The sequence below is a fragment of the Schistocerca serialis genome, chromosome 7 (genome assembly GCF_023864345.2).
Source record: "Schistocerca serialis cubense isolate TAMUIC-IGC-003099 chromosome 7, iqSchSeri2.2, whole genome shotgun sequence".
Classification (NCBI taxonomy): Eukaryota; Metazoa; Arthropoda; class Insecta; order Orthoptera; family Acrididae; genus Schistocerca; species Schistocerca serialis.
Window position 1 is genome coordinate 498,282,666 of NC_064644.1, and position 22,553 is coordinate 498,305,218.

At 38.9% G+C, this 22,553-nt stretch overlaps 1 protein-coding gene across 1 annotated transcript in view; it reads left to right on the forward strand.

Annotated features, from left to right (window-relative positions):
* LOC126412318 (semaphorin-2A-like) overlaps positions 1 to 22,553 on the forward strand; it is a 786,039-nt gene that overhangs the window by 673,278 nt on the left and 90,208 nt on the right. The window contains exon 4 of the mRNA XM_050081839.1: positions 7,222 to 7,284. Within this exon, the coding sequence (XP_049937796.1) occupies positions 7,222 to 7,284 (63 nt within the window). The remainder of the gene's footprint in view (positions 1 to 7,221; positions 7,285 to 22,553) is intronic.

Genomic DNA, 22,553 nt, shown 5'->3' on the forward strand with positions numbered 1-22,553 from the left:
CACAGCAAAAGTCACAACACATATGGCGAAAATGTCAGTACGATACAAAACGAGCTTGCAATAAATGTAGAAAAACTTTTAAAAACAGAAAAACACGGAAAAACCCACAACAACAATATGTATATTGAACAAAAGACTCTCAAAAGTATGAATAATTAACTAATAACACACAACGCAATAACAGTAAAAGCAAACAAGGAAAGTAGTATAGTTGTTATAAATCATAACGATTATGTAGAAAAAGTACTAAATTTCTTCCAGGGTAAAAGTATCACCCACCAACAAATTCAATATCCAAGTCAAGAAAACTATTAACAATTGCAATGCAATTTCCACAGAAAGAGAAATCATAAACTGTCCAGAATTCCCGAAACCCATCTTTACATACACAACCAAAAATAGATGAATAAGCTATTCCATTTCATGCATTAATTAACTGTATAGATACCCCAACATCTCTCTTTAACGAAAAAATAAAATAAATCGATAACTACAACTCTACACATATAACAAAAAATACACAATAAAGAACTACAGAGAATTAGCCCAGAACATGTAAGACTTACAAATCATCCAAGCAGGGAGATTCATTTCATTTAACATAACTAATTTATGTACTCTAGCTCTCGTTAATCCAGCTGTTCTTTGCACATATAGGTACCAGATTAGAGGAAGTGCCGGATAACTGAGAATGTATGAAATTTATTTTGAATTTGTTAAATCCAAAAACCTTCTTGATGTCTCATCATAGGATATGACACTGTACTTCAGGATAATTCATTGTTGTGCGGCCATTTCGGATGTGGACCGAGTTACTGAGAGTCCTGTCTTCTGAGGGCCAAATTAGTGAGAGTTTAGTGTAAAAATATACCACTACCAGAAACAGTAGAGATCATAAACCTCCTACACAACAGGAAACGTTTGTCGTCGAAACTTATGAAATAATAAATCTTTTACAGCTTATTTCATCTCAAATCTATATTGAATTTGTAAGCGAAATTTACACACAGATGGAGTAGTTATTGGAAAGTGCACCGCAATTACCATAGCAGACATATTTATTAACACGACTAAACAACTTGCACCCTAACATAATTTATGGTGGTAATAGAACAAAACAAATTCATAATTTTTTTCGAATTAAAAATAAGCAACAACAACAGCCACAACCAGTTTGAAATACATAGAAAAAAATTCTTGTCTTCCTAAGTCGCTGAAATACGCATATTTCAAATCAATGATTAATACTATAGAATAATTTAAAGTTACCTCTCGGTAATAATGCGATGCAAAATGAAATAAAAACGCTACAATAAACAGCACAACGAAGTAACTTCAACCATAAAATAGTGCTAAAATTACATCAACAGCATATAAAGTAAAAAAAGAAGGCATATACAAATAAATAACATTAAAAAGGGAAGAAAAAATCGGAAATAAACCAACATATATCGTAGCTCCATACGTGTAACAAATACTGGAAAAGATGAACAATTTGTTCAAGAAAACGAAATTAAAATTACGATTTCGTACGAATAACAACTTGAACGTCAAAATACAATCAACAAAAAATAATATCTCCACTTTTTCAGTTTCAAGCTTCGACAAACCTTCTTGTGACGACTCTAATAAATTTTTATCGAACAAACAGGTAGGAATTTCGCAACTAGATGTAAACCAATGTAGATGAAATGGTGAAAGCAAGCAATCCACATTTTACTTGTATTTAAAAGGCCAAGAACATAGAACAGAAAATATTGAAAATGCCCTGAAAATTCTATACAAAATACCTAAAGGACGAACAATGAACATTTTGGAGAAACTGAAATTTACTATCATACAGAAAAATATCCAGATGCCATCCTCAACAAACAAAAAATTTTAGCCTAAAAAAATACCCAAAAATTTTATAGATATTATGAAAGAAAAACGGTAAACTATCGCGATAAACCGAAAACAATAGACCATTCATGATGCGGGTAAATACCACAAAATGCTGTCTCTGAATTACTGAAATATTACACATAACCTCTGACTTTCCATGAAACAAAATTCGAATGTAAACATATACCATCACTGGAGCCAAAGTTATCAAAAATGCTGCCACATGTAAATTTACAAGATCACACATATAAAAAGTACATATAAATAGGGCGATCATAACATAACAACAAGAAAACAGATACACTCCTGGAAATTGAAATAAGAACACCGTGAATTCATTGTCCCAGGAAGGGGAAACTTTATTGACACATTCCTGGGGTCAGATACATCACATGATCACACTGACAGAACCACAGGCACATAGACACAAGCAACAGAGCATGCACAATGTCGGCACTAGTACACTGTATATCCACCTTTCGCAGCAATGCAGGCTGCTATTCTCCCATGGAGACGATCGTAGAGATGCCATGCCATTTCCACCTGGCGCCTCAGTTGGACCAGCGTTCGTGCTGGACGTGCAGACCGCGTGAGACGACGCTTCATCCAGTCCCAAACATGCTCAATGGGGGACAGATCCGGAGATCTTGCTGGCCAGGGTAGTTGACTTACACCTTCTAGAGCACGTTGGGTGGCACGGGATACATGCGAACGTGCATTGTCCTGTTGGAACAGCAAGTTCCCTTGCCGGTCTAGGAATGGTAGAACGATGGGTTCGATGACGGTTTGGATGTACCGTGCACTATTCAGTGTCCCCTCGACGATCACCAGTGGTGTACGGCCAGTGTAGGAGATCGCTCCCCACACCATGATGCCGGGTGTTGGCCCTGTGTGCCTCTGTCGTATGCAGTCCTGATTGTGGCGCTCACCTGCACGGCGCCAAACACGCATACGACGATCATTGGCACCAAGGCAGAAGCGGCTCTCATCGCTGAAGACGACACGTCTCCATTCGTCCCTCCATTCACGCCTGTCGCGACACCACTGGAGGCGGGCTGCACGATGTTGGGGCGTGAGCGGAAGACGGCCTAACGGTGTGCGGGACCGTAGCCCAGCTTCATGGAGACGGTTGCGAATGGTCCTCGCCGATACCCCAGGAGCAACAGTGTCCCTAATTTGCTGGGAAGTGGCGGTGCGGTCCCCTACGGCACTGCGTAGGATCCTACGGTCTTGGCGTGCATCCGTGCGTCGCTGCGGTCCGGTTCCAGGTCGACGGGCACGTGCACCTTCCGCCGACCACTGGCGACAACATCGATGTACTGTGGAGACCTCACGCCCCACGTGTTGAGCAATTCGGCGGTACGTCCACCCGGCCTCCCGCATGCCCACTATACGCCCTCGCTCAAAGTCCGTCAACTGCACATACGGTTCACGTCCACGCTGTCGCGACATGCTACCAGTGTTAAAGACTGCGATGGAGCTCCGTATGCCACGGAAAACTGGCTGACACTGACGGCGGCGGTGCACAAATGCTGCGCAGCTAGCGCCATTCGACGGCCAACACCGCGGCTCCTGGTGTGTCCGCTGTGCCGTGCGTGTGATCATTGCTTGTACAGCCCTCTCGCAGTGTCCGGAGCAAGTATGGTGGGTCTGATACACCGGTGTCAATGTGTTCTTTTTTCCATTTCCAGGAGTGTATTTTTGTTCCAAGATGCAATATGAACGTTATACCATCCAAGACGTAAGCTTAATGTATCACAGACTAAATTAGATGTTAGGATCAACATTATACCAATTTTACCAGCTTCACAGTTATCCTTGATTGTGGCAAAGTGGCTAAATGTGCTCGTCGCGCAACTTGTATCGCCACGAGTGAATCAATAAATAGTGCAGCAAAAAAGTTGTACCTAAACTAAATCATTGCGTCAGTCCGTTTGTTATACCGATCAGTGACTAACTGGTACAGAGTTTTAATGCAATTCTTCAGTAGCTGAAATAGTGTCTGGGCAGTCCTTGGCTGCAGGTCCACAGTCACTGTCGCACTGATGTCGCCGTTTGCTGCTGAAGCCATGTACTCCTTTCCCCAGTGCTGCAGACTACAGCATGGCGGCATATTATTCTTACCACAGTAGTTTTAAAAACAATTAGTGCAAAATTGATCCCCCCGTTTCTAATTCTGCCACTCAACAACATCTTTCTTTACATGTCCCTATCTTGGTTAAATAGTGGAGAAAATTGAACAAACGTATGAGCGTCCTATGTACACGGATCGTTAGTTCCGTTGACATTTTACTTACGATAATATAAAGCCTCATGAGGTTTCTTGGAAAAAAAAAGGCAAGCCAACAATGTATGCAGTAACTAATGTGTTCCTGGCTATTATTTCCAATTTTATCGCAAATTTCTAAGAAGACAAGCATTCTAGGGAAGTAGTGGCAAAGTAGGAAAGTGTTTCTGGCGTGTTCGGATGTATCGGCTGATAGAACATTACTCGAAACAAAAGAGTTACGAAACGAAGGACACAGGCACACCTCACTTTTCAAGGTAGTTAAATAAAAGAGTTTTATAATATAGCTTCATTAATACCATTTTCTTAATCTGTAGCGCGTCTCCTCCAAATTCTGATCGACTTAAAAGATCGAGATATTTAACTACCATAGTTGTCCCACAGACTTTAAACAGGAACATCTTAGCTTCGTTGCACCATCATTGTTCTGGAGATACGTTTAGTTAACTGTACCAATTATGTTAATATGTTTCGTTGCGCCACTCGCACTGACTAACATTCCCTCACCTGATTGTGGTCTCGTAAGTGGTGCAACTAACAATTTGTTCTTCGTTCTACAGCAATGACATATAATGATTCTCTTACACGAGTTTCAGTACCCTGATAATATTCGGTAGTGAGAGGGGAGGCAACCATTTAACATAAGTTAATGGAACGATATAAATCACTTGAACGTGAGACAGATCTGACAGAATTGTCGTCGAAGCAGTTGAGACAGTTCTTTCAAGTAGTCATTCACCTTTAGCAAAAAAGCTGCCTGTCACACTAGTTTCTTAAAACTGACGACGTATTATTTCTTGCTCCTCCAAGTTGTTTTGATTATCAGCTATCGGCTGCGATTAAACTAGTAGAAGGTGTCTGACCTGTTGACAACAGTTACATATGGACAGGTCTAGAAGGTGCACAATAGCCGGCTGTAACAGGTCGTCCTGAATCTAGCCGGTTATAACATGCCCTCATTCATGCGTCTTTGCTGCACATACTGTGGTTCTGCTGCACTGATAGTATAGTTCGTTCAACGGTTTGCAGAGACTTCAATTTTTTTCATTTTTCACACTATGGGTAATATGTGTAAATTGGGTTGTGGCAGACATAACTTAAACCAGAGGGTGACACAAGGTACATTTCAGCTTGTGCCATCCGACTACTGAGTCAAAAGTTGGGAGTTATGGCACATTGAAGCATGCAGCAGTTACATTGTAGCTGACCATTTTTTTTTCACGAATTATTTCCATACTTGCGTTATATATGGCTTATATGCCTACAAAAATGCAACACTTGACACTCTGAAGCGCTAACTGTTAATGGTTACGTGTGGCTCCAGTTGAGGAAATTGCTGTGTTTGTCTCATTCTCGTGTAACGTCGCAGAACTTATTAGTGCAACAGCAGAAAGGTATCTCACGACATTTTTATTTGATTCATATTAAAGTCGTCTCTAGGAAGGTTGTTATGCAGGGAAAAATGGTAGGAATCAAACTCAAAATGGGGTCATAATGAACGAAAACTGTCAAGAAGGAAGAAACCTGAATGTAAAAACCGTAACACAAATCATAGCATTGAATGACTGTATCGACTAGCATGGGATGGAAATGAAATTTCGAAGAAATTGACGGTTGTGAGGATCAAATAGTACGTGGTCCATGCTATTCCTAATAACCAAAAGTTAATTTCTTCGTTTCACTTTACACAAAATCATTCCAGGTCACCTGACCGTCAAAGGAGTGAGACTTAACGTACCGGAGTAACTGATGTTCAGTCTTGCTGATAATTTCTATGAACAATACTCATGTTTATTGGATGGTCGTACAAGAATGTTCTTCTTAAATTAAGTCTTTCGTGACGTTCTTAGTTTACGACAGGCTGTAGGTGTTTCTGAAACGAGTTATCCGTAATTTGTGACCGCTGCTTTATAAAGATATAAAACTACGACAAACACATTTCAGAAACATTCGTTTGAGTTATAAAACTTGCAGCATTTTTACTTTGAATTTTGTTACGTGGCATCAGGTTTTATACTTGCAAAGAAAGGAAGAACAGCGTGTACAGTCCCGTCAACAGTTAAGTCATTACAGAGGGATTTGCTGTTGGTTGTGCTGGTTTTATGAACGTTGTTTTTAACGGTTTCACTGTAAATTAAAATTTCAATGATCTGTTTCATCTGATGAGAACACTTTCTTATACATGAATGTTCTTCAGTATCCGATGCGAAACTGTGAGAATGTAAAATTACACAGGAATATAAAACATTTCTAGTATAATAGTGGTTACATGATCAGAAATATTTCATGTAACAGAAAAGTTAAAGAAATTAAGCTGGGTAAAGACAAAATGTTTGTTTATTCCAAAACTGATTCCAAAATAAACTTATTCTTGAATTTACTACAAATCTGAAGTAACTTTCACATTGTAAACTTTCCGACAAAGTTTTTCTGAAGTCTGGCGCGCTTTTGGTCTTACATCTCCTGTTTCCATCCTTTCAGCTCCTATGAAATGTGTAAACAGATGTTTATGGAACATTACTCAAACGTTACTTGAAGTTTTGACAGAAACACCCTTCTAGCTTTATCTTCACGAGAAGTAATAGTCTTAGCTTCAACTATTAAGTCCTGATAGAGGTCATTCATCTTAAAACCGTTGAGCTGTTGAACCCATCTGATGCTGTATCCAGTGACTGTTACTGCTGCATCCAGATGACAGCATTTTCTTCAGGTGTTCCTAACATATAAAGATTTAATGACAGATTCAGCTCGCAGCAAGTCACACGAGCATTACAATTTGACGTGTTATGAAGTAACATTAGATATTTGCCCCTGGAATCTCGATAACTGGGGTGATGTGCTACTCATTTGCGAGTGAATGTACTGAAGGTTGCGATAGAAATCTTCTGTTCGTTGGGATACACTGCAGCTCTGTAAGAATGAAACAAAAACGCCATTGTGTACGTTTGTGTATATCTCATTGCTTTTGTAGTTAGTATGATACTGACGCAAAATAAGAAGTGGTCCATACTATTCACTGTACGCTCACATCTGATATTTGTCTTTTTCAGAGAGACTACCTGAGTCTCGAGCCGAGCCATGTAGCCAGCTGCGTTTCCAAAGGAAAATCGGAAGTGAGTACTGAAAAACTTAATTTTTTATGTAGAACACATTTTTATGTAATTTTTTGTTGTAAAATGGAACTAAATAAGTGTATGCAAAAGATATGTGCGTGCAAAAGATAGCAGTGATGTTAGTGTAAAATAAAAATAATTTATCAACTGATATAACACAGATGTTAATCGGATTGCGGTCACATGTTTGTCTGTAAACTGTCGCAAAAAGAGAAGTGGCGTAGTGTTTACCGTACTGTGAAACTGATTAAATGTAATAACAGTTTGAGCTCCGAAATGAAGGCCTGCGAACGCTACCCACATGTAACCACAATAAACAGCTTTGCCTGTTACGCAACATCTTAGTAATAAATTGGCCACTGCGCACAATAGTAACTCCATCACACTGAAACAACGCCTTAGTGTATTCCTGATTATATCTGTTTAATAAAGGTCGCCTAATCATGGAAAAAAATACCGTTTATTAATGGAAGTCGATATTACAATATTAATCGCATATTCAAATTCAAAACCAACATGGAGTCGTATTGCAATGTGACTCTTGAAAAACAAAACACTGAAAGCTAAAATAAAATACCGAAGTTAATTACGAGCGACTTTGCCACCGTTTGGATGATTGAAAGATGAATAAAATCAGAGATCCTTATCTGTAAAACTCTCATTTTCGCATATAAGAGAAATAACCGAGTGAACTTTTCATTCAAGATGCACGAAGTGTCAGTTAAACTGCGAGATGTTTAGAATGTGACTCTGAAATATGAAACTAATATTTCTTACAGTAGCAGAAAGTGACACATATTCGAAGTGCACTTTAGCATGGGTCGTCAGACAAGGGGCAAATGCAAGTTGGCACGCGACTCCCAGGAAACGAATGATAAAAATATCAAGTTCTCTGATTTGAGCCCAAACTCTCTATGGATGGTGGCAGCAAGCTTGTATGCAATGTGACGAACGTAATAGCGCCTTGAAGGCTGAAAATAGAAGAGAACTCTGTGAAAGTTTCCCTGACATGACGTAGAAATACGCATGAACTATTTACTAGGTTGATAGCAATTCTGAACCGTCTTCCACTATTGGAGGCCATAGCACAAACATTGGAAAGTAAAAAAGAAGTACTGTTTAGATGCAGCTCAGGTTTTCCAGTGTCATGGGGAAGGAAAGGCAGGATTCTTTTCGACATCCATGCTGAAGGGCAGACGTAGGAAAAAATGCATCATGACATATAAACATTGATATCACCTACAATACAGCAGTTAAATCGTTCAAACTTGAAAGTATTGGGTAGGACATAATATACGATATGTTCTACAGTTTATGTTTGATAATATTCATGGAAATTCATCTTATAAGAATTTGAATTTTTAATTATCAGTGTATATGTAACGTATCTTTTCTCATCAAGTAAGCCGACATTAAAGTTAAAACTTTACAGTTTACATCTGCATAAAAGGCTGATAAAACTTGTGCAAAAGATTTTTGTTTAAGCTCATACTCATTTTGAAATTAATTTCTCAGTTTTATGTTAACCTAGATTGCTCTATTTTCCTTATACAGTGAAGGAGAACGTTTCTCAGACACAAGATAAGAAAAAGGAGCTGCACAGGATTATTTAGTGAGTGATTTTTAAGAATTCTTCCAAGTTACGGGATGTTAGCTTTTATAGTTACTGAGAAAAGAACATTATCTCCCAAAAATATCACCATATGTCAGTTCTCATTTAAAGCTTTTATTTCAGTTTTTAACAACTTTGTCATACCTCTAGTCATTGGTGATGTCCATATCCATAATGTTCATCATCTTCCTTGTTTCCTGGATTCCGATGCACTACTGCATGTTTACTGTAGCCCTAGGCTCTCCACGTTGACGATGAACCATAGAAATGGCATTGGAATTGAATACAAAAGGCACAATGCCGTCTTCAGGCCAGAGGGAGTAACGCTTCAAACTGTCTGTTTTGGAAAGGTCGCACTTCATCGAATCTTGTGAGTATCTTCAGTGTGAATGCACCTGGATGGAATCCTGGTCACTGTGGACACTTAATCCTACCTACATTTCCTCTATTAAACATGTATCATGCATCACATGTAGCTTTTTGGACATGTTTCTAGACAATGCATCCACATAAGGGCATTGAAGCTCTCATTCACATTTTACGTTTTCCCATGTACACATTTTTCAGCAGTTCAGGGTCGGCTAGCTATCTAAAACTTGGCTTTGTAACATTTAAAACAGTAAGGGGCAAACCATGCTTATGAGTCTGGCTTTCCACTGGCTTTTGCCTGAAGATTTTTTCACCAGGTTATGTTACAGAGGTAGTGACGGCATTTTCATCTGTGGAAAGTTTGTGGAAGAATATTGCTTATGCTTCTTGTTGTTGTATTGTCTTAACACTATGTTCATTGTTCCTGATGGAATTTTCATATTATATTTGTAATGTGTGAATTTCCTTGTCTGACAATCTGTTATCACCTTCCAGTGGCTACCCATTTTCTAATTCCTTGACCATCATTTCTTACACAGCCATCTAGATACACCTGCAGCTCGTTTAGATTGTGTGACTGAAAAATTAACACAAAAACATGTCTATGCAGAACAGTTGTGGATGATAGCACTGAAAAAGGCGGTGTGACAGACACATATGGGAGAGGAAAGTTTTTAAAACACATTTCTAGGCAATTTTCAATTTTGACGCTTTGAGATATAATTCTTAAAGTATCAATCAAATAAATTAAGCAGTATAAAAATTTCGCCTTTTTTCACATTTTTGCCCTGATTTGCCCTTAATGAATACTTCTCACATCTCAAGTGAACATATGAGGGCTAAGACACTCCTGCAGTTTTATAGTATTATTATGGGACTTATGCCACACTTTGCACTTAAGTGAGGTACTGCAATATGCGATTCAAGTGACATCACAATCCAAGGTGACGTTCACTTGCACTTGAAAACTACATGCGTTACAGTGGGTTGTCTACACAGAGGGGAAAGGGCAATGACCTTGAGTGCACGATGTCATCCAGCCATGCTCCTTCCTCCCCCTCTCATCACCCCACCCTAAACCCTCCCTAGCCAGTCACATTGTAGCAATGAACTGAAACCACCAGTCACAGTATAAGATGTTGGAATTACACTAATATGAAAATTTAAAAACAAAATCACACCCCCTTTCCATATTCCATCCTCTTGTCCAGCCAATCAGTGTAGTATTAAAATGATGCATAAAAATGACATTTCATGTAAAATGGCAAAGGTACTACTAAATCACACACTCAACAACCAAAGCACACACACACACACACACACACACACACACACACACACACACACTACATATACAGTGCATAATGTAACACTTCCCTCTTCTCACATCCCATCAGATTCTAGTATTTTAGCCACTATTCAAATGAGAAAGCCAATTACACTGTGGTGTCATGTGGGCTGTGCTGAGACACATCTGAACGACCAAAATTATTTGTCAAATAATACATCACACTCCTCTCTCTTCTTTCTTCCAGTCATAACTTAGTATTTTAGCCGTCGTTAAAATGAAAGAGTCATTTGGGCTATGCTAAAAGTATCCGAATAACCTGAATTATTTATCGAGAAATACTTCACACACTTAAAAAAGCATCAAAATTGTGAAAATCAGAAAATGTTGTAAATTATATTTTCGTAACTGACTTCAAAAGGCCGTTTATGGACTGGCTCACCAGTCACATCAGTAAATTTCATTGAAAGCCATATATCATTCGCTATGGAATATTAGAATGAGTATAAAACATACTCTCAATAAACAGTAAAAACCAAAGTTTGCTTATACGGTGTAATTAACGAATTATTGAATGTACTTGTCAAATGTTACTTTAAATACTATTCTGGAAACCTAAAAAATGCGATATAGAATCATGTACTAGTTTCAGCTCCTGTTCCTTCCATTTGTCAAAAGATGGTAGCACCGGTAAAGCAGTCAATCTTCAGTCTGAGCACCATGTTTCGTTTATGACGCAACAGAGCTCCGAATTAATTATTTTCCATACCTGTGATGCCTGTCAACTGTAACAACGTTCTTTCCAAGTGTAGACAGCATGCATAAATACGTTGCATCATAAAACAGTGCAATGTTTGCGTCATGTATTGCAGTGTTATTTTCCACATTTACTCATATTCGTCAAATTAATGCCTAAAATATGATTGTCAATCCTAAAGGAAATAGTCTGAGGCTATTTCTATGCCTAAATAGCTACAAATAACGAGATAAACTAATAGTTGCTATGAGAAGTTAAACTTACCATTTCAGTAGCTAATAACTAAACTGACCAGGCTTTTAACTGCAAAAAATGCATGGTAGCTGAAGTGCTACACTAAGCAAGCAAGAACACAAATAGATGGGCTCAATTTACTGAAAGAATGTAATTAAGTAAGTCCACACTTGGTGTAAATCACAATTCACCTTCAAATTAAATATTTCCACATTTAAATTGTTCTCAAGCACCATTTTAGGAGGGCAAAGATCATATCATATTATGCACTACAAAACTATAATCTGTGGCATTGTGTGGCAATTACTGCTCTCATTATAAATTACTCAGACTCACTAAAGTTCATGTTCAATAATAACTTTCGACAAAAGTAGCAACATTTACCAACTGGAACTATGGTGCTAAGGCTCACTAAAGATTTATGGACTGTATTTCCTGTAGTCAGCTATTAAATAACACCAGCTTCTAGCTGAAGTACATAGTGTGGAAACACACACTCACACACACACCACATAGCGAAAAGAGTAACAAACACAGCAAATATCATATTAATAAGGAAGGGAGGAACGAAGAGAGTGTTTTGTGATTTTATTGTGATGTAGCATTGAAACTGCTTGTTATGTTTAGACTTACAGTACAACCAAAGACAACCGAGCGAGGTGGCGCAGTGGTTAGACACTGGACTCGCATTCGGGAGGACGACGGTTCAATCCCGCGTCCAGCCATCCTGATTTAGGTTTTCCGTGATTTCCCTAAATCGCCCCAGGCAAATGCCGGGATGGTTCCTTTCAAAGGGTACGGCCGACTTCCTTCCCCGTGCTTCCCTAATCCGATGAGACCGATGACCTCGCTGTCTGGTCTCCTTCCCCAAAACAACCAACCAACCAACCGACAACCAAAGACGAAAACAGAGTTGACACTTCTCCAAAGAAAATCGTTCAAAGAGACAGAGTCGATATCTCAAAAGTAAACTGTTTGGTGAAATTATTTATCATTTATTGTGTACAAATATCATGTAATTATCGCCAATAAGTGAGCTGTGTGTATTTGAGTAAGTTTGGGTTTGGGTTGTTTGGGGGAAGAGATCAAACAGCGAGGTCATCGGTCTCATCGGATTAGGGAAGGACGGTGAAGGAAGTCGGCCGTGCCCTTTCAAAGGAACCATCCCGGCATTTGGCTGGACCGATTTAGGGAAATCTCGGAAAACCTAAATCAAGATGGCCGGACGCGGGATTGAACCGTCGTCCTCCCGAATACAAGTCCAGTGTGCTAACCAGAGCGCCACCTCGCTCGGTTTTGAGTTAGTAATACTGACAGATGTGGTGATATTTAATTTATAGTCATATTGTACTTGCAAACTGTGCAAAATCTTGCACATTTGAAGAAGTAATAAGAAATAATACTGTCTGGTTTCTCTCGAACTTTTGTAGAAAGAGATAAGCAAATACCAAGTGGTGTGTGTGTGTGTGTGTGTGTGTGTGTGTGTGTGTACCGCTCCCCCCCCCCCCCCCCCAATATCTGACATACCCAACACGTGACACCCACTGCATATACACACTGATTTTAATGAAGTATAAAGTGCTCCCTCTCTCTGGAATGTTTGATTTAATGAAGCAACAACCATTATAATATGTATTACAAAGGGATTAAATTTTTCCACTGTGTAACAACATAAAGATGGTATTTCGTACTATGATAATGGTAAGCATTCTGATCATATTGCTGTGCTAAATGCATTCCAAATGTGTTGTGACCTGCTCTTTGTGATGTTGACATTATTGATGTTGCTATTTCTTGGTGTATTTAGCCTGTAACGTAGATCCGCAAGACTTCTTTATATGAATTTAATGATTTGGCAATCTGACTGTGTGTATTTTAAAAGTTATACGGACAATATAGGCGGAGAAAAAATTATTTAGTAACTGCTTTTATGCTTGCAAAATGTGGTAGGAACATAGAACTTTTTTTTTTATTGACGAGTTTTAGCTGTGAGAGGAACAGTGGTAATTCTGGATACATTTAAAATGCAGGTTACATCTTCCGTGTGCTCACGGGCGTGCTGCAACGAATTTTTATGTGTTGAGATGAGTTTAATGTGTCGTCAAATGATCAAACTACAGTCATCTACTGAACTGTAATTTATTTAACTAGTTCCAGTAAGTGAGCTATGCGTACTTTCATAAGTAATAAAGCCAAATTATTTGCAGAAAAATATAATTTGAGAATCCATACAGGCTTAAAATGTGCAAAATCCTGCATCTCTAGAAATAACACAATTCTGTTTTTCTCGACTTTTTGTAGAGGTCTGTAATCATACTTGTGTATTACAACAAATATGCAAGCTGTATGTGTGTGTGTGTGTGTGTGTGTGTGTGTGTGTATTTGTGTGTGCACTCGAGAAATGGTAAATAATTTCACCAAACAGTACTTTTGAAATGCCAGTGCCCTGTCTTATCGTCATCTTCTTTGGAGACAATTCAACTCTTTCATCGTCTTTGACTATGTTATGTGTGTGAAGATAAGAGAAGTTCTCGTTGTGTATTACAAATAAATATGCAGTTCAAGTTCTACATTACATTAAAACATTCAAAACGCCCTCTTCGCTCCTTCCTCCCTTCTTAATATGATGTTTGCTCAATTTCCTTGTCTTTTGGCTATGTTTTCTGTGTGTGAGTGCGTGTTTCCACATAAAATACTTTTCCTAGATGCTGCTGTTATTTAATATTTGGCTATAGGAAATACAGTCCACAAATTTTTAGTGTGGTTTACCACCATAGCTACGATCGCTAATATTTAACAATTTTGCGGCTTTCGTCGAAGTTGTTATTGTACATAACCTTTAGTAAGTCTGAGTCATTTGTAACGAGAGCAATATTTTAAACAATATCATCGACTACATTTTTCTAGGGTGTAGTGAAATACATACCGTTTACATCATTGTCCTCCTAAAATGGTGTTTGATAACGATTTAAATGTGGAGCCATTTAATTTGAGGCAGTATTGTGAGCTACACCAAAAGTAGGCCCAATTCATTACAGGCTTAAGGTATATCGGTCTGCCTACTTGTTTGTGTGCCTGCTTACCTTAGTATTTTAGCTAACACGTATTTCGTGCAGTTATGAATTGGCCAGGTTGGTTATAAGACAGTGATCTCTTAAGCCTAACTTCTAATATACACTATTAGTTTATCATGTTACCTATAACTATTCAGGCATGGAAAGAAGTCTGGAGTACATACTTTATAGTTGACAATCACGTATTAGGCATAACTTTGACGAATATGAGTGTATGTGGAAAACAACATTGCGATACTTAAAGTAAATTTTGCACTTTTTTGTGTTGCAGATATGTTTTTGCACGCAATTTAGTCTTGGAAAGAACATTGTTACAGTTGACAGGCATCATAGGTATGGAAAGTACTTAATTCGAGGCTCTGTTGTGTCATAAACGAAACATGATACTCAGATTGAAGATTGACTGTTTTATCAGTGCAGTCATCTGTTGACAAATACAGTCAACAGGAGCTGAAATGAGTATATAATTATATTTCGCGTTTTTGAAGTTTTGCAGAATAGTACTTAAAATAAAACTCACATTGGATTCGATAGTAGCAGATTTATTTGTTTCTTTATTTATTTTGGTGAGGAAAATGTGCTTTGCCTGAGCTCGTCTGTTTCTTATGTTCACAGTAGTTCGTCCGCTACTAGCCCACCACCCCTCCAGAAGTAACAGAAAAGTTTTACTTCGTGTGCTACATCCTTCTCAGTTTTGATATTACGTTTCTTGTCCTGATTTGTTTAATGTTGCGTTTTGATAACTTCGTCTTTCTTTGTTTTACTCTCAGTCCATACTGTGTGCTAAGAAGTTTGATCAATGGATGCGACAGGTTCCACTGTCATTCTTAGGCACGATGAGGCTGTATAATATGTGACACGACATGTTGCAATAAGGGGGGTGAGAAGCGACACTTACGCCTGCTATCACGGTATAACTGTATATGTATGTGTGTGGGTCCCTTATAACAGGATAATTATTTTTTTTAATTTTTTTACAATTATATATTTTATGATTTTGGTTGGGGTGGTTTTAAATATCGTGGGATAGCATGGGACTTTTAATTAACTTATACCGCGATAACACTCGTACGGACATCGGCTGCCACGTGCGTAAGATATCATATTTTTTAAACACAACGCGCGACTCATCGCCTTCTAATAAACAGTTTGCGTGAGCGCTGCTATTTAGAAAAGAAAATATGCGTATGCTTACGTAAACTGTAATTATTAACATGGGTCTCAGGGGTTAGTGGATATTTATGGACCAAATGTCACAAAGATTAACTGAGATACTGCGGAGCTTTTTGAATATACTGATTTTCAATATTTCTTGTTCATTATTTGCAAGGCAAAACTGGAGAGAATCTCATCTGCCGTTAGGCGGCCAAAATGAAACATACTGAACACATTCAGTGCTATGGATTTTAGTAAATGAAATTTATCACTACTGTCTTTAACTTTGAAATTAATGAAAGATCCAAATTGAGAAGTCTCTCGCATTTGCATTTAACATTATGATATGAAATCCTAATTAAATAATACAGTCAGTGTAATGGCCGACTAAATCCTGCTAGGGAAGATGAGTCCCCTGCACTATGAAGTTCTGTAAAAAATTTGTTAGGTATAATTAATGGTTGCGATAACGAGAGATGACAACTAAGTCAATAATAAACACTTTCAGATAACAATGATAAGTATATTTTACTCAATTACAACCAAACTTACATTAAATATTATCCAGCGCTACAATGGCGGCCTACCTCTAGACGAAACAAAACATGAGAGCTGTCCATAAAGCAACAGTCTCTGGTCATGTTCATTTTCATTACACAGATAAAAGATGTTTCTTTTTTTATATCACATGGCTGCTTGTGATTTTTGGCGGTATTATTTAACTTTTTTAATCTTTCTTATACATCGTGCACACGTACACAGTCTTGAAATAATTTATAATTCACAAGTCGCACAACAAAAACTTCCATTCCCTTTCTCCAAACGTCCGTTTATGTCACACTGCGACGCTCGTGTTCTCTTAGGACTGATACGTCAAGCAACAAGACACATCAGAGGCAGCAGCCTTGTGCGTAGTGCGTCTCTGCAAGCATTTTCGTGGACGACCTCCAAATATGAAATGTACTTATTCGAGACTGGTAAGAAATACGGCTCTCCGTACTGCGTAAAAAACAATTTCGTTATGTTAGCAACTTTATGATCTAAACTGCACCAAATTTAATCTGGCCGTCGACTTCGTTTTTTACTGTAAACTTCTCCAAACATGCTCTGCGTTTTACTTAATTTCGAAGTATCGTAATCACTGTGGCAAATAGCAAAAAGAGAATCAGTTCATCTTCAGGCTGTATTATCAGACTATCGGATGCAAGAAAGTCAATTTTTTCATCTAATAGTTTCCACTGAAGTGAATAAGAGTGATCTGATCACGTAAGCGTAGAAAAGATGTGGGATGATTTTAAAGAGATAGTATCGACGCCAGTTGAGAGATATATTCCACATAAATTTAATAAGTGATGGTATTGATCCCCATGGTACACAAAACGGGTCAGATCGCTGTTGCAGAGGCAGCGAAAAAAGCATGCCAAATTTAAAAGAATGCAAAATCCCCAACATTGGCAAAGTTTTGCAGAAGTTCGAAATACAGAGCGTTGTGCAATGCGAGATGCTTCTAATAATTTCCACAACGAAAGTCTGTCTCGGAATCTGGCAGAAACCCCAAATCTTCACTGCGCGATAACGACGGTGAAGTCACTGATGACACTGCCACTAAAGCAGAATTATTAAACACGGTTCTCCGAAACTCCTTGACCCAAGAAGACGAAGTAAATATGCCGAATTCCAATCAAGAACAACTGCCAAGATGAGAAACATAGAAGTAGATATCCTCGGTGTAGCAACTCAGCTTAAATCACTTAAGGTAAGGCCTCCGGTCCAGATTGTATACCAGTCAGGTTCCTTTCAGACTATGCTGATACAATAGCTCCATATTTAGCAACTATATACAACCGCTTGCTCATAGAAAGTTCCGTACCTAAAGATTGGAAAATAGCCCAAGTGGCACCAATACCCAAAAAGGGAAATTAGTGTAATCCGCTGAATTACAGGCCCATATCACTAACGACAATTTACAGTAGGGTTTTGAAGCATATAATGTGTTCGAACATTACGAGTTATCTCGAAGAAAACGATTTATTGTCACATAGTCAGCACGGATTCAGAAAACATCGTTCTTGCAAAACACTACTAGCTCTTTATACTCATGCAGTAATGAGTGATATCTACAGAGGATGTCAATTTCATTCCATATATTTAGATTTCCAGAAGGCTTTCGATACTGTTCCTCACAAGCGCCTTCTAACGAAACTGCGTGCCTATGGAATATCACCTCAGTTGTGCGACTGCATTCCTGATTTACTGTCAGAAAGGTCACAGTTCGTAGTAATAGACGGAAAGTCATCGAGTAAAACAGGAGTAATATCCGGCGTTCCTCAAGGAAGTGCTATAGGCCCACTATTGTTCCTGATCTATACTAACGACATAGGAGACAATCTGAGTAGCTGTCTTAGATTGTTGGCAGATGATGCTGTCAATTACCGTCATGTAGTCATCAGATGACCAACCCAAATTGCAAAATGATTTAGATAAGATATCTGTATGGTGCGAAGTGGCAATTGATCCTGAATAAAGAAAAGTGTGAAGTTATCCACGTGAATAATAAAAGAAATCAGCTATATTTCGATTATGTGATAAGTCACACAAATCTTAAGGCTGTAAATTCAACTAAATACTTAGGGTTTGCAATTACAAATAAATTAGAACGATCAATAGATAATGTTGAAGGTAGAGCAAACCAAAGAGTGCGATTCATCGGCAGAACTCTTAGAAGGTTCAACAGATCTACCAAAGAAACTGCTTACACCACGCTTGTCCGCCCTATTCTGGAGTATTGCTGTGCGGTGTGGGATCCGCATCAGGTGGGACTGACGGATGACAACGAAAAAGTACAAAGAAGGGCGACTCGTTTCTATTATCCCGAAATAGGGGAGTAGTGCCACAGACATGATGCGTGAATTTGAGTGGCAATCATTAAAACAAAGTCGTTTTTTCGTTTCGAAGGTATCTTCTCATGATATTTCAATTTCCAGTTTTCTCCTCCGATTTTGAAAACAGTCTGTTGGCACCCACCTACATAGTGAGAAATGATCATCATGATAAAATAAGAGAAATCAGGGCTCGCACAGAGAAAATTAAGTGCTCGTTTTTCCCGAGCGCCGTTTGAGAGTGGAATGCTAGAGAGACAGCTTGAAGGTGGTTTATTGAACCCGCTGCCAGGCATTTTATTGTGAATAGCAGAGTAATCATGTAGATGTAGATGTAGGTGTCTGAGGGTTCGCACGGATCGCAGAACAGTGATTTTTATTTTATTTGTTTATTTATTTATTTTGTTAGCAAAGTAAAATTTTTCTGAAAAGCTAAATGTAGAGGCGGTTGTAGCATTCCGTCACATAGACAAAACATTTTATTTTAGGCACATCACATGACTTGTAATTTTCCTCCCAGTGTATCGTTGTATACAAGTGTGTACAGCAGCCAGCGTTCCGTGTTGCACCGGTTGATGAGAGAGAGAATCATTGTCGTTCCAGTGTGAACCAGTTAAGTCCCTACAGGTACATTTCCACGCTCTCCACCAATGCCTGTTGCCTCCGCATTGCACTGCGAGTCACATCGCGTGTCATATCACGTACCAGAACCGCGACTTACATTTACACACGGTGGTAATGCCGTTGAATCTTCATTGCTAGCACTTCTTTTATTTCATTCTTTGTTTTTTTCGACGTACGGGTTGGATAGCAGTAGAGAAATTTTTCTTTTGCCCTTAAATTCTTATAGTTCCCTCTGCGTTTTTGGTCCAACATTTTATTTTCCTTCTTTTCCTATGGCATATAAATACTAGTATTAAGATTCCAAACATCTTTCACAACTTAATGTTACTGAACATTTTGCCTCGTTTATCAAATTTGCAGAATTTTCGTGATTTTTTTTCACATATCTTTATACAAATATCAAGCGCAACGTCAGAACTCCCCAATCAGATCGACCAATCTTTCCTAAATCCGAACGTATCAGCATCCAACAGGTCCTAAATTTTCTTTTCCATTCTTCTGTATATTATTTTTGTAAGCTCCTTGGTCGTATGGGCTGTCGAAATGATTGTAAGAAAGTTCCCTCATTTATTTGCCAATGCTAACTTTTGGATTGTATGATGTAGGCCCATGGTACGTCTTCAGTTTCATAGATTCCATGTTCTGACTTCAATAATCGTTTGTTTGCCATTTCTTACAATGATTTCAGGAATTGTTCATGAATGTTACCAATCATTTCTGCCTTGTGTTATCGAAAATCTTCCAATGCTCCGCGAACCTCCTATTTTAATGTTTCCTCTACTCGGAAGGGCCACCAATGTTGTCCTTCCGTCCATCCGTTTTCTAATCTGCGTTTAATGGGACGTTAAATATATATGTAACAGGTGCTTTGGGTATAGGACGTTCCATAGCAGAGAACGGGGTTATCTAGTGACTCGGATTGCGTTGAAAGGTTCATTGTGACGGCTTTACGACTAATGGAAGTTTGAGGATTGTGTTTACTAAAATTTACATAGTGACCGGATAGCGTTAAGACTACGAAAGTCTGTGCACTGTCCCAAGAAGTGTGCACAGGAGGAAAAATGTACCTGTAGCACAACTGACAGCGAAGTGCGATGGGAACTAGTTTTTCACGACGGCAGTCTTGGATACGTTCCGTCGGTTTTCATGCCGACTTTGTTGGAAATTTCACAAACTCATAAATATTTTCTCTGCCATTATTGTCACGGCTCGGTAGACGTTGCTGATACTATGCTATACTATATTGTAGATAGTAATCATAATGAAATGAATCAGGACTAATGAATTAACGTAGACAACCAGATATTACGTCGATGTCTTTTATTGGGCTGAGAGAAATTTTTTCTGTGATATAAGCAGAAGATGAATTTAAAGTAGGACGTTTTTGATTTTCTTATTATTTATTACAGAGAGACTATGAAACAGTATACATGAGTTATATGTTACTCATGTAATATGCTTCTTCCCGTTCCAAAGATCGTATCAGGATGTACTCTGTTACAGAGATTGCCTTTCAGGGTCATGATAAAGGTACGATGGGGGACAATCTTCCGTGTCTTAGTGGGGCTTGTGATGATGACATGGCACCGTGATAGCAGTGGATTAAATCTACAGGGAGACTCAAAACTCCGTTAACATCTGAAAGTGCACTAATTCACGGGAGAATGTACTTAGAAAGGTAAAAATGGACACACATGCCTGAAGTAATACGCGGTTTTATATAAACCAAAAACAATTGCAAAAACTGGCCAGCAGGTGGCACTGGACAGCAACATGTGAGTGAAGCCGCATGAGAATCGTGTATAAAATGAGCTGCAGTAACAGGAGTAAGTTGCACCAGCAATCGCAGCATGTTGACTTTACCAGAAAAGGCACTTTTAGTGATGCTTTACCATCAGAACATAAAGTCCACTACTACAGTTTTACGGTCCCATCGCCATAAGAAGTGTATACGTTCGGGTAAATGTCCTGTGACAAGTGTCACTGTGAAGAAAATGTTCGAATAGAACATGTTTGAAGCCAGAGATTGTTTAGAAGATCGGCTCCGTGGTCGGTGTTCGGACACATGTGCCACTGCAGCTCGGTCAGTTCAGTAAGAAATGGAGACGTTAGCGGTATAGTCTCGGAATGGTGAATCCAGTGCTCATGAAGTTGCCCGTCGCACTAGCATTCCACGCACTACTGTTTGGAGAGCATAACATCCGATGCTGTTCGAGATTTTGTGGCGCAGAGAGCATTCGCTCTTCAAGCAACGGGGAGAGATGAAGTCTGGTTGTCTAACGTGTTGCGGACCGACGAGGCCCTTGTCACACTCGGAGGGGTTGTCAACACCCACTTCTGAAAAAATTGCGGATTCCGAAAATCCTAGAACTGTTTTGCAAACCCCATTGCTTGATGAGAAAGTCACGGTGTGATGTGGTTTTACCACGTCAATGATAAGACCATTGTTTTTCGAGGAAATGCAAAGTACTGTTTTTCAAACAGCGTTACGAGTGCGAGGTTCGCCGATATGATACAGAATCGTATCACCCACAGCCTGGCTGATAAACACCTGCTGGAAAGTATACTTTGGTGCACGATGACACTCCACCCCATATACCTGCAGGTGTGATAGATCTCTTGCGTACATCATTGGTTGGCTGGATGTCGCTCGGTGCGCACATCGTTTGGTGAGGATCACGTGCTGGGCTGCCACGTCCGACATACTTGGCCTTCCAGATCCCCAGACCTCAGTCTGTGATTGTTGATTGTGTGGCTACCCAGGGCCGTTGCTAGGTGTTTTGCCGCCCTAGGGGAGAACTGAAAATTGATACTCCGTTTCTTTACTACCATCGGTCTCCCTGATATCCTCCCACCCTCCACCACTATTACCACCAACACCAATATTCAATGGCACAACAATGCAAATCTCCTATTACAGTTTTAACCATTGAACTAAAGTAACCAGACGTCCTTATTTTCTGGGGATAGTCCTCAATTTTCATGCTTTCTCTTTAACTCCTCTCTTATGTTTTCTCCTCAATTTTTGAAATATCCCAAATGTTACCGAAACATTGAGAATGTGCTGAACATTTTAAACTAGACGTCAACTGAATTTAATAGTACAACCAAATAAAGGCGTTGAACTATTTTGTGGTGCAAATGAATTTTTCCTTGAATTTAGAAATTATGCTATAAAGATAGGAAAAACATACCGAAGCATCAAACGATGTCATCTGGATAATCCTGATGTTATTTCGTTTCTGTTTTAATTTAAATATTTTTAGAATGAGGGGTA